This window comes from Anomalospiza imberbis, unplaced genomic scaffold, assembly GCF_031753505.1.
Source record: "Anomalospiza imberbis isolate Cuckoo-Finch-1a 21T00152 unplaced genomic scaffold, ASM3175350v1 scaffold_43, whole genome shotgun sequence".
NCBI classification, from domain to species: domain Eukaryota; kingdom Metazoa; phylum Chordata; class Aves; order Passeriformes; family Viduidae; genus Anomalospiza; species Anomalospiza imberbis.
In genome coordinates this window covers 335,505-354,713 of record NW_027100039.1, presented here as the reverse complement: position 1 = coordinate 354,713, position 19,209 = coordinate 335,505, and the positions used below count along the sequence as shown (strand labels likewise).

General features: G+C 59.0%; 2 protein-coding genes across 2 annotated transcripts; one reads left to right on the top strand and one right to left on the bottom strand.

Moving 5' to 3' along the window:
* Positions 1 to 1,914: 1,914 nt before the first annotated feature.
* Positions 1,915 to 5,161, top strand: LOC137466710 (mucin-2-like). The gene is made up of 3 exons (XM_068178394.1): positions 1,915 to 1,934; positions 2,529 to 5,094; positions 5,138 to 5,161. The coding sequence occupies exons 1-3, from the start codon at positions 1,915 to 1,917 to the stop codon at positions 5,159 to 5,161; spliced, it is 2,610 nt and encodes an 869-aa protein (XP_068034495.1).
* Positions 5,162 to 5,181: 20 nt separating this feature from the next.
* LOC137466709 (uncharacterized) lies at positions 5,182 to 18,341 on the bottom strand (the record flags this gene model as incomplete). Its single annotated transcript, XM_068178393.1, is given in 6 exon segments — positions 5,182 to 5,421; positions 5,423 to 7,632; positions 10,556 to 10,944; positions 11,106 to 12,761; positions 17,781 to 17,923; positions 18,333 to 18,341. Coding segments are annotated over 6 exon segments (4,647 nt in total), but the record flags the coding sequence as incomplete, so codon positions are not given.
* Positions 18,342 to 19,209: the final 868 nt, after the last annotated feature.

Here is a 19,209-nt window from a genome sequence, read left to right as displayed (position 1 = left end):
CCCAAAATCATCCCAAAAAACCCCAAAATCGTCCCAAAATCGTCCCAAAACCTCCCAAAAAGGTCCCGAAAACCCCAAATCTCCCAAAATCGTCCCAAAATCATCCCAAAAAACCCCAAAATCGTCCCAAAATCGTCCCAAAATCTCCCAAAATCGTCCCAAAATCATCCCCAAAAAACCCCAAAATCGTCCCGAAATCCCCAAAATCTCCCAAAATCATCCCAAAATCATCCCAAAAAACCCCAAAATTGTCCCAAAATCGTCCCAAAAATGTCCCAAAATCATCCCAAAAAACCCCAAAATCGTCCCAAAATCGTCCCAAAACCTCCCAAAAAGGTCCCGAAAACCCCAAATCTCCCAAAATCGTCCCAAAATCATCCCAAAAAAACCCCAAAATCGTCCCAAAATCGTCCCAAAATCTCCAAAATCGTCCCAAAATCATCCCAAAAAAACCCCAAAATCGTCCCGAAATCCCCAAAATCTCCCAAAATCATCCCAAAAAACCCCAAAATTGTCCCAAAATCGTCCCAAAAATGTCCCAAAATCATCCCAAAAAACCCCAAAATCGTCCCAAAATCGTCCCAAAACCTCCCAAAAAGGTCCCGAAAACCCCAAATCTCCCAAAATCGTCCCAAAATCATCCCAAAAAACCCCAAAATCGTCCCAAAATCGTCCCAAAATCTCCCAAAATCGTCCCAAAATCATCCCAAAAAACCCCAAAATCGTCCCGAAATCCCCAAAATCTCCCAAAATCATCCCAAAATCATCCCAAAAAACCCCAAAATTGTCCCAAAATCGTCCCAAAAAACCCCAAAATTGTCCCAAAATCTCCCAAAATCGTCCCAAAATCGTCCCAAAATAGTCCCAAAATAGTCCCCAAAAACCCCAAATCTCCCAAAATCGTCCCAAAAAACCCCAAAATCATCCCAAAAATGTCCCCAAATCTCCCAAAATCGTCCCTAAATCGTCCTGAAATCCCCAAAATCGTCCCAAAATCATCCCAAAAACCCCAAATCTCCCAAAATCGTCCCAAAATCATCCCGAAAACCCCAAAATCTCCCAAAATCGTCCCAAAATCATCCCAAAAAACCCCAAAATCGTCCCAAAATCATCCCAAAAAACCCCAAAATCACCCCAAAATCATCCCAAAAACCCCAAAATCGTCCCAAATCGCCCAAAATCTCCCAAAATCGTCCCAAATCCCCAAAATCGTCCCCAAACCGTCCCCAAAAAACCCCAAAATCTCCCAAAATCGTCCCAAATCTCCCAAAATCTCCCAAAATCTCCCAAAATCTCCCAAAATCGTCCCAAATCTCCCAAAATCGTCCCAAAAAACCCCAAAATTGTCCCAAAATCTCCCAAAATCGTCCCTAAATTGTCCCGAAATCCCCAAAATCTCCCAAAATCGTCCCAAAATCGTCCCCAAAATGTCCCAAAATCGTCCCCAAAATGTCCCCAAAACCCCAAAATCGTCCCAAAATCATCCCAAAAAACCCCAAAATTGTCCCAAAATCGTCCCAAAAAACCCCAAAATTGTCCCCAAAATATCCCAGAAATCTCCCAAAAATGACCCCAAATCTCCCAAAAATGTCCCAAAAATCCCAATTGTCCCAAAATCGTCCCAAAAAACCCCAAAATCGTCCCAAAATCGTCCCAAAATCGTCCCAAAATCATCCCAAAAAACCCCAAAATTGTCCCAAAATCTCCCAAAATTGTCCCAAAATCATCCCAAAAACCCCAAAATCGTCCCAAAATCGTCCCAAAAATGTCCCAAAATCATCCCAAAAAACCCCAAAATCTCCCAAAATCGTCCCAAAATTGTCCCAAAATCGTCCCAAAATCGTCCCAAAAACCCCAAAATTGTCCCCAAAATATCCCAGAAATCTCCCAAAAATGACCCCAAATCTCCCAAAAATGTCCCAAAAATCCCAATTGTCCCAAAATCGTCCAGAAAACCCCAAATCTCCCAAAATCGTTCCAAAAATGTCCCAAAATCATCCCAAAAACCCCAAATCTCCCAAAATCGTCCCAAAATCTCCCAAAATCTCCCAAAATCGTCCCAAAATCTCCCAAAATCGTCCTGAAAACCCCAAATGTCCCCAAATGTCCCCAAATTGTCCCGAAATTGTCCCAAAAATCTCCCAAAATCTCCCAAAATCGTCCCAAAATCATCCCAAAATCATCCCAAAATCTCCCAAAATCGTCCCAAATCCCCAAAATTGTCCCAAAATCGTCCCAAAAAACCCCAAAATCGTCCCAAAATCGTCCCAAAAAACCCCAAAATTGTCCCAAATCTCCCAAAATCGTCCCAAAATCATCCCAAAAACCCCAAAATCTCCCAAAATCGTCCCAAAAACCCCAAATCTCCCAAAATTGTCCCCAAAATGTCCCAAAAATGTCCCCAAATCTCCCAAAAATCTCCCAAAATCTCCCAAAATCGTCCCAAAATCATCCCAAAAATCCCAAATCTTCCAAAAAACCCCAAAATTGTCCCAAAATCTCCCAAAATCGTCCCCACCCGTCCCCAGCGCCGGCGCCGTCGCCGTCGTCCCCTCAGAAGTCCCAGATGTCGCCCAGCCCCGCCCGGGCGTGGCCGAAGCCGCGCAGGCGGCGCCGCTCCGAGCGACCGGCGCGGCCCTGCAGCTCCACCCGCACCGGCCCGGCCGGCCGCGGGCCACCAGGGCTACGAGCGCGGTGGTCACCACGGCCACCGAGAGCCTGGGGGTCATCGTGGCCAACAAAAGCCTGGTGGTCACCGTGGCCACCAAAAGCGTGGGGGTCACCACGGCCACCAAAAGCCTGGTGGTCACCATGGCCACCGAAAGCCTGGGGGTCACCAGGGCCACCAAAAGCCTGGGGGTCACCACGGCCACCGAACGCCTGGTGGTCATTGGGGCCACCAAAACCCTGGTGGTCATCGGGGCCACCAAAAGCCTGGTGGTCACCATGGCTACTAACACTCAGGTGGTCACCACGGCCACCAAAAGCCTGGTGGTCACCGGGGCCATGAAAAGCCTGGGGGTCACCATGGCCACCAAAAGCCTGGTGGTCACCATGGCCACTAACACTCAGGTGGTCACCACGGCCACCGAAAGCCTGGTGGCCACCGGGGCCAACAAAAGCCTGGTGGTCACCAGGGCCATCAAAAGCCTGGTGGTCACCATGGCCAACAAAAGCCTGGTGGTCACCACGGCCACCAAAAGCCTGGTGGTCATCGGGGCCACCGAAAGCCTGGTGGTCACCACGGCCATCAAAAGCGTGGGGGTCACCACGGCCACCGAAAGCCTGGTGGTCACCGGGGCCACCGAAAGCCTGGTGGTCACCGGGGCCACCGAAAGCCTGGTGGTCACCATGGCCACTAACACTCAGGTGGTCACCACGGCCACCAAAAGCCTGGTGGTCACCATGGCTACTAACACTCAGGTGGTCACCACGGCCACCAAAAGCCTGGTGGTCACCATGGCTACTAACACTCAGGTGGTCACCACGGCCACCAAAAGCCTGGTGGTCACCGGGGCCACCAAAAGCCTGGTGGCCACCGGGGCCATCAAAAGCCTGGGGGTCACCATGGCCAACAAAAGCCTGGTGGTCACCATGGCCAACAAAAGCCTGGTGGTCACCATGGCCAACAAAAGCCTGGTGGTCACCACGGCCACCAAAAGCCTGGTGGTCACCATGGCCACCAAAAGCCTGGTGGTCATCGGGGCCACCAAGACTCGGGGCCTGGGAGTTGCTGTGGCCACCGAAACTCTGGCCGTGGTGGCCACCCTTACTGTTGGCATCGCCACCCCCGTGGCCACCGCCGGAGCGACCGCTGGCCGCGTGACCACCGGCCCTGCAGCCACAGCTGCCGTGGCCGCCGCAGCCTTGTCCACTCAGCCGGTGGCCACCATCCCCATCCTGGTGGCCACCGACCCCTTGGCCACCACCCCAGTGGCCACCACCCCCATCCTGGTGGCCACCGACCCCTTGATTGCCACCCTCAATGTCCTTGCTCGGGTGGCTACCAGCCCCTTGACCACCACCCCAGTGGCCACCACCCCCATCCTGGTGGCCACCGACCCCTCGCCCCCCACCCCAGTGGCCACCACCCCCATCCTGGTGGCCACCGACCCCTCGCCCCCCACCCCAGTGGCCACCACCCCCATCCTGGTGGCCACCGACCCCTTGCCCACCACCCCTACAGCCACAATCCCCTTGCCCACCCTCCCAGTAGCCACCACCCCCGTCCTGGTGGCCACCGACCCCTTGCCCACCACCCCAGTGGCCACCACCCCCATCCTGGTGGCCACCGACCCCTCGCCCACCACTCCAGTGGCCACCACCCCCATCTTGGTGGCCACCGACCCCTCGCCCACCACCCCAGTGGCCACCACCCCCATCCTGGTGGCCACTGACCCCTTGACTGCCACCTTCAGTGTCCTTTGTTGGGTGGCCACCGACCCCTCGACCACCACCCCAGTGGCCACCACCCCCATCCTGGTGGCCACCGACCCCTCGACCACCACCCCTACAGCCACAATCCCCTTGCCCACCCTCCCAGTAGCCACCACCCCCATCCTGGTGGCCACCAGCCCCTTGCCCACCACCCCAGTGGCCACCACCCCCATCCTGGTGGCCACTGACCCCTTGATTGCCACCCTCAATGTCCTTGCTCGGGTGGCCACCAACCCCTTGACCACCACCCCAGTGGCCACCACCCTCATCCTGGTGGCCACCAGCCCTTTGCCCACCACCCCAGTGGCCACCACCCCCATCCTGGTGGCCACCGACCCCTTGCCCACCACCCCAGTGGCCACCACCCCCAACCTGGTGGCCACCGACCCCTTGCCCACCACCCCAGTGGCCACCACCCCCATCCTGGTGGCCACCAGCCCTTTGCCCACCACCCCAGTGGCCACCACCCTCATCCTGGTGGCCACCGACCCCTTGATTGCCACCCTCAATGTCCTTGCTTGGGTGGCCACCGACCCCTTGACCACCACCCCAGTGGCCACCACCCTCATCTTGGTGGCCACCAACCCCTTGCCCACCACCCCAGTGGCCACCACCCCCATCCTGGTGGCCACCGACCCCTTGATTGCCACCCTCAATGTCCTTGCTCGGGTGGCCACCAACCCCTTGCCCACCCTCCCAGTGGCCACCACCCCCATCCCAGTAGCCCCCGCCCCCCTCCCACCTCCCGCCCTCGGTAGCCACCCTGAGGCCGCGCTTGCCCAGCGCCAGCTTGGGCCGGCCGCGGTCCAGCGCGGCCAGCAGCACGCAGGCCATGCACAGCTCCCCGCTGGCCGCGGCGCCGCAGCGCCCGCAGGCCCCCGGCGCCGCCCCCGCCCCCGGCGCCGCCCCCAGGGCCAGCCGCCGGCCCGAGTGGGCCAGCGCGGCCACGGCCGCCGGCCGCGCGGCCTCCAGCTCCTTGAGCAGCGCCCCGCGGGTGGCCGCGGAAGGCCAGCGGCGCGTGCCGGCACTCGGCGCTGGCGTAGGGCAGCCCCAGGAAGTGCGCGTAGAGGACGATCTCCTTCTGCGACGCGTGCCGCAGCGGCTTCAGCCGCGGCACCGGCGGCCACGGCGCCGCCGGGCCGGGCTTCCGCCGGGGCTCGGCGACTTTGCTCGGGATCCTCTTGGGTTTGGGCGGGATCTTCTTGGGCTTCCTTGAGTTCTCGTTGGGTTCCGTTGGGTCGTCGTTGGGTTCCGTTGGGTTCTTCTTGGGCTTCCTTGAGTTCTCGTTGGGTTCCGTTGGGTCGTCGTTGGGTTCCGTTGGGTTCTTCTTGGGCTTCCTTGAGTTCTCGTTGGGTTTGGTTGGGTTCTCGTTGGGTTTTGTTGGGTCATTGTTGGGTTTGGTTGGGTTCTTGTTGGGTTCCGTTGGGTCGTCGTTGGGTTTGGTCGGGTTCTCATTGGGTTTGGTTGGGATCTTCTTGGGTTTCCTTGAGTTTTCGTTGGGTTCCATTGGGTTCTTGTTGGGTTTGGTTGGGTTCTCGTTGGGTTTGGTTGGGTCGTTGTTGGGTTTGGTTGGGTTCTCATTGGGTTCCGTTGGGTCGTCGTTGGGTTTGGTTGGGTTCTTGTTGGGTTTGGTTGGGATCTTCTTGGGCTTCCTTGAGTTCTCGTTGAGTTCCGTTGGGTCGGCATTGGGTTTGGTTGGGTTCTCGTTGGGTTTGGTTGGGTTCTCGTTGGGTTTGGTTGGGATCTTCTTGGGTTTCCTTGAGTTCTCGTTGGGTTCCGTTGGGTTCTCGTTGGGTTTGGTTGGGTTCTCGTTGGGTTCCGTTGGGTCATCGTTGGGTTCCGTTGGGTTCTCGTTGGATTCCATTGGGTCGTCATTGGGTTTGGTTGGGTTCTTGTTGGGTTTCATTGAGTTCTCGTTGAGTTCCGTTGGGTCATCGTTGGGTTTGGTTGGGTTCTCGTTGGGTTTGGTTGGGTTCTCGTTGGGTTTGGTTGGGTCATCGTTGGGTTTGGTTGGGTCATCGTTGGGTTTCGTTGGGTTCTCGTTAGGTTTGGTTGGGTCGTCATTGGGTTCCGTTGGGTCATTGTTGGGTTTGGTTGGGTCGTTGTTGAGTTTCATTGGGTCATCGTTGGGTTTGGTTGGGTTCTCGTTGGGTTTCGTTGGGCCGTCGTTGGGTTTGGTTGGGTTCTTCTTGGGTTTGGTTTGGTTCTCGTTGGGTTCCATTGGGTTCTCGTTGGGTTTGGTTGGGTTCTTGTTGGGTTTCGTTGGGTTCTCGTTGGGTTTGGTTGGGTTCTCGTTGGGTTCCGTTGGGTTCTCGTTGGGTTTGGTTGGGTTCTCGTTGGGTTTGGTTGGGTCATCGTTGGGTTTGGTTGGGATCTTCTTGGGTTTCCTTGAGTTCTCGTTGGGTTCCGTTGACTTCTCCAAGGGTTCCGTTGGGTTCTCCAAGGGTTCCGTTGGGTTCTCCAAGGGTTCCGTTGGGTTCTCCAAGGGTTCCGTTGGGTTCTCCTTGGGTTTTGTCCAATTTTCCCATGGTTCCGTTGACTTCTCCTTGGCTTCCGTTGGCTTCTCCTTGGCTTCCGTTGGCTTCTCCTTGGCTTCCGTTGGCTTCTCCTTGGCTTCCGTTGGCTTCTCCTTGGCTTCCGTTGGCTTCTCCTTGGCTTCCGTTGGCTCCTCCTTGGCTCGCCTTGAGCTCTCCCGGAATTCCGTTGACTTTTCCCAAATTTCCGTCGAGTTTCCCCAGAATTCCGTTGGCGTTTTCCGACAATCCCTTGGCTCTCCCAAGACTTTCCTTTGGCCATCGTTGGCTTCCGTTGGGCCACCGGAGGCCACCGAGGGCGGACGAACCTCCCCAGAGCTCCCGGTGGCCACGTTGTTGTCATCGGCCGCGTTGACCGCGTTGGTGGCCACAACGGCCTCGTTGACCGTGCTGGCCTCGTTGGTGGCTCCCGAAACCTCATTGGTGGCCACCGTCCTGTCGGTGGCCGCGGCGGCCTCATCGGTAGCCCCGCTGACATCGGTGGCCCCGCTGGCGTCCGCGGTAGCCCCCGAGGCCTCGTCGGTGGCCACGGTGCCGTTGGTGGCCCCCCAGGGCCCGTTGGCGGCCCCCCAGGCCTCGTTGGCCGCGCGCCGCAGCCGCGCCACGTCGCCGCGCAGGAAATTCATCAGCACCGTCTCGGCCACGTCGTCGGCGTTGTGGCCTGGGGGAGCAGAGTGACCGTGAGGGACCAGCAGTGGCCAGCAGGGACCAGCAGTGGCCAGCAGGGACCAGCAGTGGCCAGGAGGGACCAGCAGTGGCCAAGAGGGACCAGCAGTGGCCAGGAGGGACCAGCAGTGGCCAAGAGTGACCAGCAGTGGCCAAAAGTGACCAGCAGTGGCCAGGAGGGACCAGCAGTGGCCAAAAGTGACCAGCAGTGGCCAAAAGTGACCAGCAGTGGCCAGGAGGGACCAGCAGTGGCCAGGAGGGACCAGCAGTGGCCAGCAGGGACCAGCAGTGGCCAGGAGGGACCAGCAGTGGCCAGGAGGGACCAGCAGTGGCCAAGAGGGACCAGCAGTGGCCATGAGGGACCAGCAGTGACCGTGAGGGACCAGCAGTGGCCAGCAGGGACCAGCAGTGGCCAGCAGGGACCAGCAGTGGCCAGGAGGGACCAGCAGTGGCCAGGAGGGACCAGCAGTGGCCAGCAGGGACCAGCAGTGGCCAGGAGGGACCAGCAGTGGCCAGGAGGGACCAGCAGTGGCCAAAAGTGACCAGCAGTGGCCAGGAGGGACCAGCAGTGGCCAAAAGTGACCAGCAGTGGCCAAGAGGGACCAGCAGTGGCCAGGAGGGACCAGCAGTGACCGTGAGGGACCAGCAGTGGCCAGCAGGGACCAGCAGTGGCCAAAAGAGACCAGCAGTGGCCAGCAGTGACCAGCAGTGGCCAAAAGTGACCAGCAGTGGCCAGGAGGGACCAGCAGTGGCCAGCAGGGACCAGCAGTGGCCAAAAGTGACCAGCAGTGGCCAGGAGGGACCAGCAGTGGCCAAAAGTGACCAGCAGTGGCCAGGAGGGACCAGCAGTGGCCAGGAGGGACCAGCAGTGGCCGGGAGGGACCAGCAGTGGCCAGGAGGGACCAGCAGTGGCCAAGAGGGACCAGCAGTGGCCAGGAGGGACCAGCAGTGGCCAGGAGGGACCAGCAGTGGCCAAGAGGGACCAGCAGTGGCCAGGAGGGACCAGCAGTGACCGTGAGGGACCAGCAGTGGCCAGGAGGGACCAGCAGTGGCCGGGAGGGACCAGCAGTGGCCAAAAGAGACCAGCAGTGGCCAAGAGTGACCACTGGTGACCACACGTGACCACCAATGACCAATAATGACCAGTGACCGCTGGTGACCACTTGTGACCAGTAGTGACCAGTGGTGACCAGTGACCACCAGTGACCAGTGGTGACCACCAGTGACCACCAGTGACCAATAGTGACCAGTGACCACTGGTGACCACACGTGACCACCAGTGACCAGTAGTGACCACATGTGGCCACCAGTGACCACTGGTGACCAATAGTGACCAGTGACCACCAGTGACCACTGACCAGTAGTGACCACACGTGACCACCAGTGACCACCAGTGACCCATCATTGCCAACAGCTCCTCCCAATCCCTCCCAGTCCCTCCCAGTTCATTCCAGTTTATCCCAGTTTGATCCCAGTCCTTCCCAGTCTAACCCAGTATATCCCAGTCTCTCCCAGTATAACCCAGTCCCTCCCAGTATAACCCAATATAACCCACTCCCAGTCCCTCCCAGTCCACCCCAGTCCCTCCCAGTCCATCCCAGTATATCCCAGTTCAGTTCATCCCAGTCCATCCCAGTCCATCCCAGTATAACCCAGTCCCTCCCAGTATATCCCAGTCCAGTCCATCCCAGTCCATCCCAGTCCCTCCCAGTATAACCCAGTCCCTCCCAGTATATCCCAGTTCGCTCCCAGTCCCTCCCAGTCCATCCCAGTCCATCCCAGTTCCCTCCCAGTATATCCCAGTATAACCCACTCCCAGTCCCTCCCAGTCCGTCCCAGTCCATCCCAGTTCATCCCAGTCCCTCCCAGTCCCTCCCAGTTTATCCCAGTGCCTCCCAGTCCCTCCCAGTTCACTCCCAGTTCATCCCAGTCCATCCCAGATTAGCCCAGTCCCTCCCAGTATATCCCAGTATATCCCAGTCCCCTCCCAGTCCAGTCCATCCCAGTCCATCCCAGTTCGCTCCCAGTCCCTCCCAGTTTGATCCCAGTCCCTCCCAGTTCATCCCAGTCCCTCCCAGTATAACCCAGTTCCCTCCCAGTCCATCCCAGTCCCTCCCAGTTCATCCCAGTCCCTCCCAGTCTATCCCAGTATAACCCAGTCCCTCCCAGTTTATCCCAGTGCCTCCCAGTCCATCCCAGTCCCTCCCAGTCCATCCCAGTTCACTCCCAGTCCATCCCAGTTCATCCCAGTTCATCCCAGTCCCTCCCAGTCCATCCCAGTCCCTCCCAGTCCATCCCAGTCCATCCCAGTTCACTCCCAGTCTATCCCAGTCCCTCCCAGTATATCCCAGTTTATCCCAGTCCCTCCCAGTCCCTCCCAGTCCATCCCAGTTTGCTCCCAGTCCCTCCCAGTTTATCCCAGTCCCTCCCAGTTTATTCCAGTCCCTCCCAGTATATCCCAGTCCCTCCCAGTTTATCCCAGTGCCTCCCAGTCCCTCCCAGTTCACTCCCAGTTCATCCCAGTCCCTCCCAGTTCATCCCAGTGCCTCCCAGTCCATCCCAGTTCCCTCCCAGTGCCTCCCAGTCCATCCCAGTCCCTCCCAGTTCACTCCCAGTCCCTCCCAGTCCCTCCCAGTATAACCCAGTCCCTCCCAGTATATCCCAGTCCATCCCAGTCCCCTCCCAGTTCACTCCCAGTTCCTCCCAGTATAACCCAGTATAACCCAGTTCCCTCCCAGTCCATCCCAGTCCCTCCCAGTTCACTCCCAGTCCATCCCAGTCTATCCCAGTATATCCCAGTCCCTCCCAGTCCATCCCAGTTTGCTCCCAGTCCCTCCCAGTCCATCCCAGTTCCCTCCCAGTCCATCCCAGTCCCTCCCAGTCCCTCCCAGTATAACCCAGTCCCTCCCTCCGCTCACCCGTCGCGATCCAGTCGGCGCCCATCTCCCGCGCCGCCCGCTCCAGCGCCTGCCGGCGGAACACGCCGCACGCCGTGCACCGGCTGCGCCCGCCCAGCGCCGCGCCCAGCTGGTCCACGGCCCAGCCGAACAGCTCCCGGTGCGACACCACGGCCAGCGGCAGCGCCAGCGCCGCGCCGGCCGCCCGCACCGCCCGCAGCGCCTCGTCCCGGTAGCCCGCGATGCCCTCGTCCACGGCCAGCAGCGCGAGCCGCAGCCCTAGCCGCCGGCCGCCGTTCAGCCGGGCCAGCAGGTGGGCGAGCACCGTGGAGTCCTTGCCCCCCGAGGCGGCCACGGCCACGGCGCGCCCGGCCAGAGGGAGCGCGCCCGGCGGCGGGGCGGCGGCGGGAGGGCGGCGGGTAGCGGAATTACGGGGGGAGGTGGCGGAATTACGGGGGGGAGTCGCGGAATTCCGGGGGGAAATCGCGGGATTCTGGGGGGAAATTGCGGGATTCTGGGGGGAAATTGCGGGATTCTGGGGGGAAATCGCGAAATTCTGGGGAGAAATCGCGAAATCCTGGGGGTTTTGGGGGGAAATCCCGGAATTCTGGGGGGAAATCTCGAAATTCTTGGGGTTTTGGGGGGAAATCCCGAAATTGTGGGGGGAAATCTCGAAATTCTGGGGGTTTTGGGGGGAAATCCCAAAATTCTGGGGGGAAATCCCGAAATCCTGGGGGTTTTGGGGGGAAATTGTGGGGTTCTGGGGGGAAATCTCGGAATTCTGGGGGGAAATCCCAGAATTCTGGGGGGAAATCCCGAAATCCTGGGGGTTTTGGGGGGAAATCTCAGAATTCTGGGGGGAAATCTCGAAATTCTGGGGGGAAATCTCAAAATTCTTGGGGTTTTGGGGGGAAATCCTGAAATTCTGGGGGTTTTGGGGGGAAATTGTGGGGTTTTGGGGTGAAATCCCGAAATTCTGGGGGTTTTGGGGGGAAATCCCGAAATTGTGGGGGGAGATCTCGGAATTCTGGGGGGAAATCTCGAAATTCTGGGGGGAAATCTTGGAATTCTGGGGGGAAATCCCGAAATTCTGGGGGTTTTGGGGGGAAATTGTGGGGTTTTGGGGTGAAATCCCGAAATTCTGGGGGTTTTGGGGGGAAATTGCGGGGTTTTGGGGGGAAATTCCGGGGTTTTCAGGCGGAATCTCGGGATTTTGGGATGAAATCCCAAAGTTTGGAGCTGAAATCCCAAAGTTTTGAGATGAAATCCTGGGGTTTTGGGGTAGAACGCCACATTCTTGGCGTGGACCCCCAGAATTTTGGGGTGGAACCCCGGGATTTTGGGGGTTATGAGGCGGAACCTCGGCTTTTTGGGGTGGAACCCCGGGATTTTGGGATGGAACCCCGGGTTTTTGGGGTGGAACCCCGGGATTTTGGGGGTTATGAGGCAGAACCCCGGGTTTTTGGGGCGGAACCCCGGGATTTTGGGGTGGAACCCCGGGATTTTGGGGCAGAACCCCGGGATTTTGGATATTCTGGGGCGCAACCCCGGGTTTTTGGGGTGGAACCCCGGGATTTTGGGGTGGAACCCCGGGATTTTGGGGGTTATGAGGCAGAACCTCGGGTTTTTGGGGTGGAACCCCGAGATTTTGGGATGGAACCCCGGGTTTTTGGGGTGGAACCCCGAGATTTTGGGGGTTACGAGGCAGAACCTCAGGTTTTTGGGGTGGAACCCCGGGATTTTGGGGCGCAAGGCCCCAGTTTTGGGGCAGAACCCCGGGATTTTGGGGGTTATGAGGCAGAACCTCGGGTTTTTGGGGTGGAACCCCAGGATTTTGGGGGTTATGAGGCGGAACCTCGGGTTTTTGGGGTGGAACCCCGGGATTTTGGGGTGGAACCCCGGGATTTTGGATATTCTGGGGCGCAACCCCGGGTTTTTGGGGTGGAACCCCGGGATTTTGGGGCGCAAGGCCCCAGTTTTGGGGTGGAACCCCGGGATTTTGGGGGTTATGAGGCGGAACCTCAGGTTTTTGGGGCGGAACCCCGGGATTTTGGGGCGCGAGGCCCCAGTTTTGGGGTGCAGGGCCGGGCCCGGGCTGCAGCAGCGCCTGCAGGACCTCGGCCTCGAAGGCGCTGAGGAAGCAGCGGCGGCAGAACGGGAGCAGCGAGCGCGAGCGCAGCAGCGCCGAGGGCAGCGGGCAGCGGCTGCAGCGAGGGGGAGGCATGGCCTGCGGAGGAGAAAACGGGGAACTGGGGAGGGGGAACCCCAAAAATCCCCCAAAAATCCCCCAAAACTCCCCCAAATTCGGGACGGGATCGGGAAAAAAACCCGCTCGGGGAGAGAGAAATCCCGGCGGGAACGGCGCGAACGGCGCCTGGGAGGGGGGAAAGCCACCCCAAAATCAGCTCAGAGAACCCCAAATCCGCCTGGAAGCTCCCCAGATCCACCGGGAACCCCAAAATTCCACACAAAACCACCCAAAATCCACTGGGAACCCTAAAATTCCACCTGGGATAACCCAAAATCCACCGGGGAACCCCAAAATTCCACACAAAACCACCCAAAATCCGCTCAGCAAACCCCAAATCCACCTGGAACCTCCCCAGATCCACCGGGAACCCAAAAATTCCACACAAAACCACCCAAAATCCACTGGGAACCCCAAAATTCCACCCGGGATCAACCAAAATCCACTGGGAACCCCAAAGTTCCACCCGGGATCACACAAAATCCACTTGGGAACCCCAAAATCCCCTCAGAAAACCCCAAAATTCCTCCTGGGATCACCCAAAATCCACCGGGAACCCCAAACTTCCACCTTGGAACCCCAAAATTCCACCCGGGATCACCCAAAATCCACTGGGAACCCCCAAAATTCCAACCGGGATAACCCAAAATCCACTGGGAACCCCCAAAATTCCACACAAAACCACCCAAAATCCGCTCAGCAAACCCCAAATCCACCTGGAACCTCCCCAGATCCACTGGGAACCCCAAAATTCCACCCGGGATAACCCAAAATCCACTTGGGAACCCCAAAATTCCACCTGGGATAACCCAAAATCCACTGGGAACCCCAAAACTTCCACACAAAACCACCCAAAATTCACAGGGAACCCCAAAATTCCACCCAGGATCGAACAAAATGCACTGGGGACCCCGAAATTCCACCCGGGATCACCCAAAATCCACCGGGAACCCCAAAATTCCACCTTGGAACCCTAAAATTCCACCCGGGATCGCACAAAATCCACTTGGGAACCCCAAAATTCCGCCCGGGATCAACCAAAATCCACTGGGAACCCCAAAATTCCACCCGGGATCACCCCAAACCACTCAAAATCCACTCAGCGAACCCCAAATCCACCTGGAAGCTCCCCAGATCCACTGGGAACCCCAAAATTCCACCCGGGATCACCCAAAATCCACTGGGAACCCCAAAATTCCACCCGGGATCGCCCAAAATCCACTTGGGAACCCCAAAATTCCACCTGGGATCACACAAAATCCACTTGGGAACCCCAAAATTCCTCCTGGGATCACCCAAAATCCACTGGGAATCCCAAAATTCCACCTGGGATCACCCAAAATTCCCTCAGAAAACCCCAAAATTCCACCTGGGATCGCCCAAAATCCACCGGGAACCCCAAAATTCCACCTTGGAACCCCAAAATTCCACCCGGGATCGCCCAAAATCCACTGGGAACCCCAAAATTCCACCCAGGATCACCCCAAACCACCCAAAATCCACTCAGCGAACCCCAAATCCACCTGGAACCTCCCCAGATCCACTGGGAACCCCAAAATTCCACCTGGGATCGCCCAAAATCCACAGGGAACCCCAAAATTCCACACAAAACCACCCAAAATCCACTGGGAACCCTAAAATTCCACCTGGGATAACCCAAAATCCACCGGGAACCCCAAAAATCCACCCGGGATCGCACAAAATCCACTTGGGAACCCCAAAATCCCCTCAGAAAACCCCAAAATTCCTCCTGGGATCACCCAAAATCCACCGGGAACCCCAAAATTCCACCTTGGAACCCCAAAATTCCACCCGGGATCGCCCAAAATCCACTGGGAACTCCAAAATTCCACCCGGGATCGCCCAAAATCCACTGGGAACCCCAAAATTCCACCCGGGATCACCCAAAATCCACCAGGAACCCCAAAATCCACTGGGAACCCCAAAATTCCACCCAGGATCGCCCAAAATCCACTGGGAACCCCAAAATTCCACACAAAACCACCCAAAATCCGCTCAGCAAACCCCAAATCCACCTGGAACCTCCCCAGATCCACTGGGAACCCAAAAATTCCACCTGGGATAACCCAAAATCCACTTGGGAACCCCAAAATTCCACCTGGGATAACCCAAAATCCACTGGGAACCCCAAAACTTCCACACAAAACCACCCAAAATCCACTGGGAACCCCAAAATTCCTCCTGGGATAACCCAAAATCCACAGGGAAACCCAAAATTCCACCCGGGATAACCCAAAATTCACAGGGAACCCCAAAATTCCTCCTGGGATAACCCAAAATCCACAGGGAACCCCAAAATCCGCTCAGAAAACCCCAAAATTCCACCCAGGATCACCCCAAACCACCCAAAATCCGTTCAGCGAACCCCAAATCCACCTGGAACCTCCCCAGATCCACTGGGAATCCCAAAATTCCACCTGGGATCACCCAAAATCCACCGGGAACCCCAAAATTCCACCTTGGAACCCCAAAATTCCACCCGGGATTGCACAAAATCCACTGGGAACCCCAAAATTCCACCTTGGAACCCCAAAATTCCACCTGGGAACCCCCAAAATCCACTGGGAACCCCAAAATTCCACCTGGGATCGCCCAAAATCCACCGGGAACCCCAAAATTCCACCCGGGATCAACCAAAATCCACTTGGGAACCCCAAAATCCCCTCAGAAAACCCCAAAATTCCACCCGGGATCAACCAAAACCACCCAAAATCCACTCAGCGAACCCCAAATCCACCTGGAACCTCCCCAGATCCACTGGGAACCCCAAAGTTCCTCCTGGGATCACCCAAAATCCACTGGGAACCCCAAAATTCCACCTGGGATCACCCAAAATCCACTGGGAACCCCAAAATTCCACCCGGGATCACCCAAAATCCACCGGGAACCCCCAAAATTCCACCCGGGATCGCCCAAAATCCACTTGGGAACCCAAAATCCCCTCAGAAAACCCCAAAATTCCACCCAGGATTGCACAAAATCCACTGGGAACCCCAAAATCTGCTCAGAAAACCCCAAAATTCCACCCGGGATCACCCAAAATCCACTGGGAACCCCAAAATTTCACCCGGAATCAACCAAAATCCACTGGGAACCCCAAAATTCCACACAAAACCACCCAAAATCGACTTGGGAACCCCAAATCCACTGGGAACCCCAAAATTCCACCCGGGATCACCCAAAATCCACTGGGAGCCCCCAAAATTCCACCCGGGATCACACAAAATCCACTTGGGAACCCCAAAATTCCACCTGGGATCGCCCAAAATCCACTGGGAACCCCAAAATTCCACCTTGGAACCCCAAAATTCCACCTGGGAACCCCCAAATCCACCTGGGATCGCCCAAAACCCGCTCGGAAAATCCCAAACCCCCTCAGGAACCCCCAAAATCCCCCCCAAATCCCAAAATGGTCCCGCCCGGACCCCCAAAACCCCCCCAAATCCCAAAATGGTCCCTCCCAGACCCCCAAAACCCCCCCAAGACCCCCAAAATCCCCCCCAAATCCCAAAATGGTCCTGCCCAGACCCCCAAAACCCCCCCAAATCCGGCCCAAACCCCAAAATGGTCCCTCCCGGACCCCCAAAACCCCCCCAAATCCCAAAATGGTCCCTCCCAGACCCCCAAAACCCGCCCAAACCCCAAAATGGTCCCTCCCAGACCCCCCAAATCCCCCCCAAATCCCAAAATGGTCCCGCCCGGACCCCCAAAACCCCCCCAAATCCCCAATGGTCCCTCCCAGACCCCCCAAAATCCCCCCCAAATCCCAAAATGGTCCCGCCCGGACCCCCAAAATCCCCCTCAAATCCCAAATTGGTCCCTCCCAGACCCCCAAAACCCCCCCAAATCCCAAAATGGTCCCTCCCAGACCCCCCAAATCCCCTCCAAATCCCAAATGCTGCTGCCCGGACCCCCAAAACCCCCCCAAATCCCAAAATGGTCCCTCCCGGACCCCCAAAATCCCCCCAAAATCCCAAAATGGTCCCTCCCAGACCCCCCAAATCCCCCCCAAATCCCAAAATGGTCCCTCCCAGACCCCCAAAACCCCCCTCAAGACCCCCAAAATCCCCCCCAAAACTCCCCAATGGTCTCTTCCAGTGCCCCCAAACCCCCTCAGGAACCCCCAAAACCCCCCCCAAATCCCAAAATGGTCCCTCCCAGACCCCCAAAACCCCCCCAAGACCCCCAAAATCCCCCCCAAACCTCCCAAAATGGTCCCTCCCAGACCCTCAAAACCCCCAAAATCCCCCCCAAATCCCAAAATGGTCCCTCCCGGACCCCCAAAACCCCCCCAAGACCCCCCAAATCCCCCCCAAAACTCCCCATTGGCCCCTGCCAGACCTTCCAAAACCCCCCAAATCCCCCCCAAATCCCAAAATGGTCCCTCACAGACCCCCAAAATCCCCCCCAAATCCCCCCCAAATCCCAAAATGGTCCCTCCCAGACCCCCAAAACCCCCCCAAGACCCCAAAATCCCCCCCAAACCTCCCCAATGGTCCCTCCCGGACCCCCAAAATGTCCTCAAGACCCCCCAAATCCCAAAATGGCCCCTCCCGGACCCCCCAAAAACCCCCCACATCCCAAAATGGTCCCTCCCAGACCCCCAAAACCCCCCCAAATCCCGCCCAAACCCCAAAATGGTCCCGCCCAGACCCCCCAAAATCCCCTCCAACCCCCCCCCAAATCCCAAAATGGTCCGTCCTGGACCCCCAAAATCCCCCCCAAAACTCCCCAATGGTCCCTCCCGGACCCCCAAAATGTCCTCAAGACCCCCCAAAACCCCAAAATGGTCCCTCCCGGACCCCCCCAAACAACCTCCCCCCGGAACACCCATGCTCCTTCCCATCCCCCCCCCCCCTCCGGCCTACCCAAACTCCCTGGGGACCCCCTCGGACCCCCCCCCACCACAAATCCCCCCCAAAATCCCCCCAAAAACCCCCCCAGGACCCCTCAAATCCTTCCCCCCCCGCCACGCACTCGCAGTGGTCGCGTCCGCCCGGGGCCTCCTCAGGGCCGCGCCTTTCCCGCCCTGCCTCGCGCAAGCCACGCCCCCCACCCCACGTGACGCGGGGACCAATCAGCGCCCGCCTCCTCCCCTCCTTCACTCCCGCCTCGCGGCGCTGGACCAATCAGAGCGCGACTTCCGGGTTCAGTCGCGCTGCCGGAGCCAATCAGCGCGCGGGTGGGGGCCCCTCGGCTGATTCGGCCAATCGAAGAGGGCGGTGGGCGGAGCCGAAGGGGGCCCCGCCCATGGAGCCTTAAAGGGGCCGCGCGCGGTTAAAAGGGGGCGGGGTTTAAAGGCGGGGCGGAGCTTAATAAAGGCGGCTCTTGCGGGCGAGTGGGCGGGGCTTGTTGGGCAAGGGGCGTGGCTAGAGCAGGGACCCCAAAATGGGGAAGTTCTGGGGAAAGGGGGGGACGGTCACGAGTTTCGGGGCGGGGCGGCGGGGCCGCCCAATCAGAGGCCGTGACTCGCGGAGGGGGCGTGGCCTGAGCTGCCACACCCGGCCCCGCCCCTTCCCCCTCCCCCACCGCCGCCATGGCCCCCCCAGGGACCCTCGGCCTCCTCGTCCTCCTGCTGCTCGGTGAGGCCCCTCCCCCTCCCCGGGGGGGCCCTTCCCCGCCCCTCCCCCACCCTGAGGGTCTCCCCACCCCCCCCACCCCACCCCCCCCGCCCCTCCCCCACCCCCGGGCCCCGCCCCCAAAAGAAGAAGTGGCCGGGCCCTGGGGTGGGGGAGGGGAATGGCGGAGAAATTGGGGGGGTGGGGGAGGGGTGGGGTCGGCCCCTCCCCCACCCCCGGGACCCCCGCCCCCCTCAGCCCCTCCCCCTCCCCTTGGGGACCCCCCCCTGTGCCCCTCCCCCACGCCCCGAGCCCCTCCTCCAACCCCAGGGGACCCCAACCCAAAGCCCCTCCCCCACCTTCTAGCCCCTCCCCCAACCCCTGGGGACCCCCCCGAGCCCCTCCCCCACGCCCCGAGCCCCTCCCCCACCCCCTGAGGACCCCCCGAGCCCCTCCCCCACCCATTTTTACCCCTCCCCCGCCCTTTCGACCCCTCCCTAAAAGGGAGGGGCGGAAAGGGGCGGGGCAGAAGGGGGGGAGGGGCTGATCCAAGCCCCGCCCCCCCCTCCCTCGCTCACTTCCGGTCCCAGGAGCGGCCGCCGCCCATCCAGGTGAGGCCCCTCCCCCCCCAGCTCGGGGTCACGGCGGGGTCGCGGTGACGTCACCAGGTGACCCCGCCCCCTTTTCCAGAATGTTCCGGCTGCCTCCCGGGGCCGGGGCCAATCGCGGCGCTCGTGGCCGCTGACGTCATCATGACGCTGCTGATCGCGGGCGCGGCCTATTGGCTGGCGGGACGGGGCCGCCGAGGTGGGCGTGGTCAAAGCGGCGGGACCGGTTTTTGTGGGCGT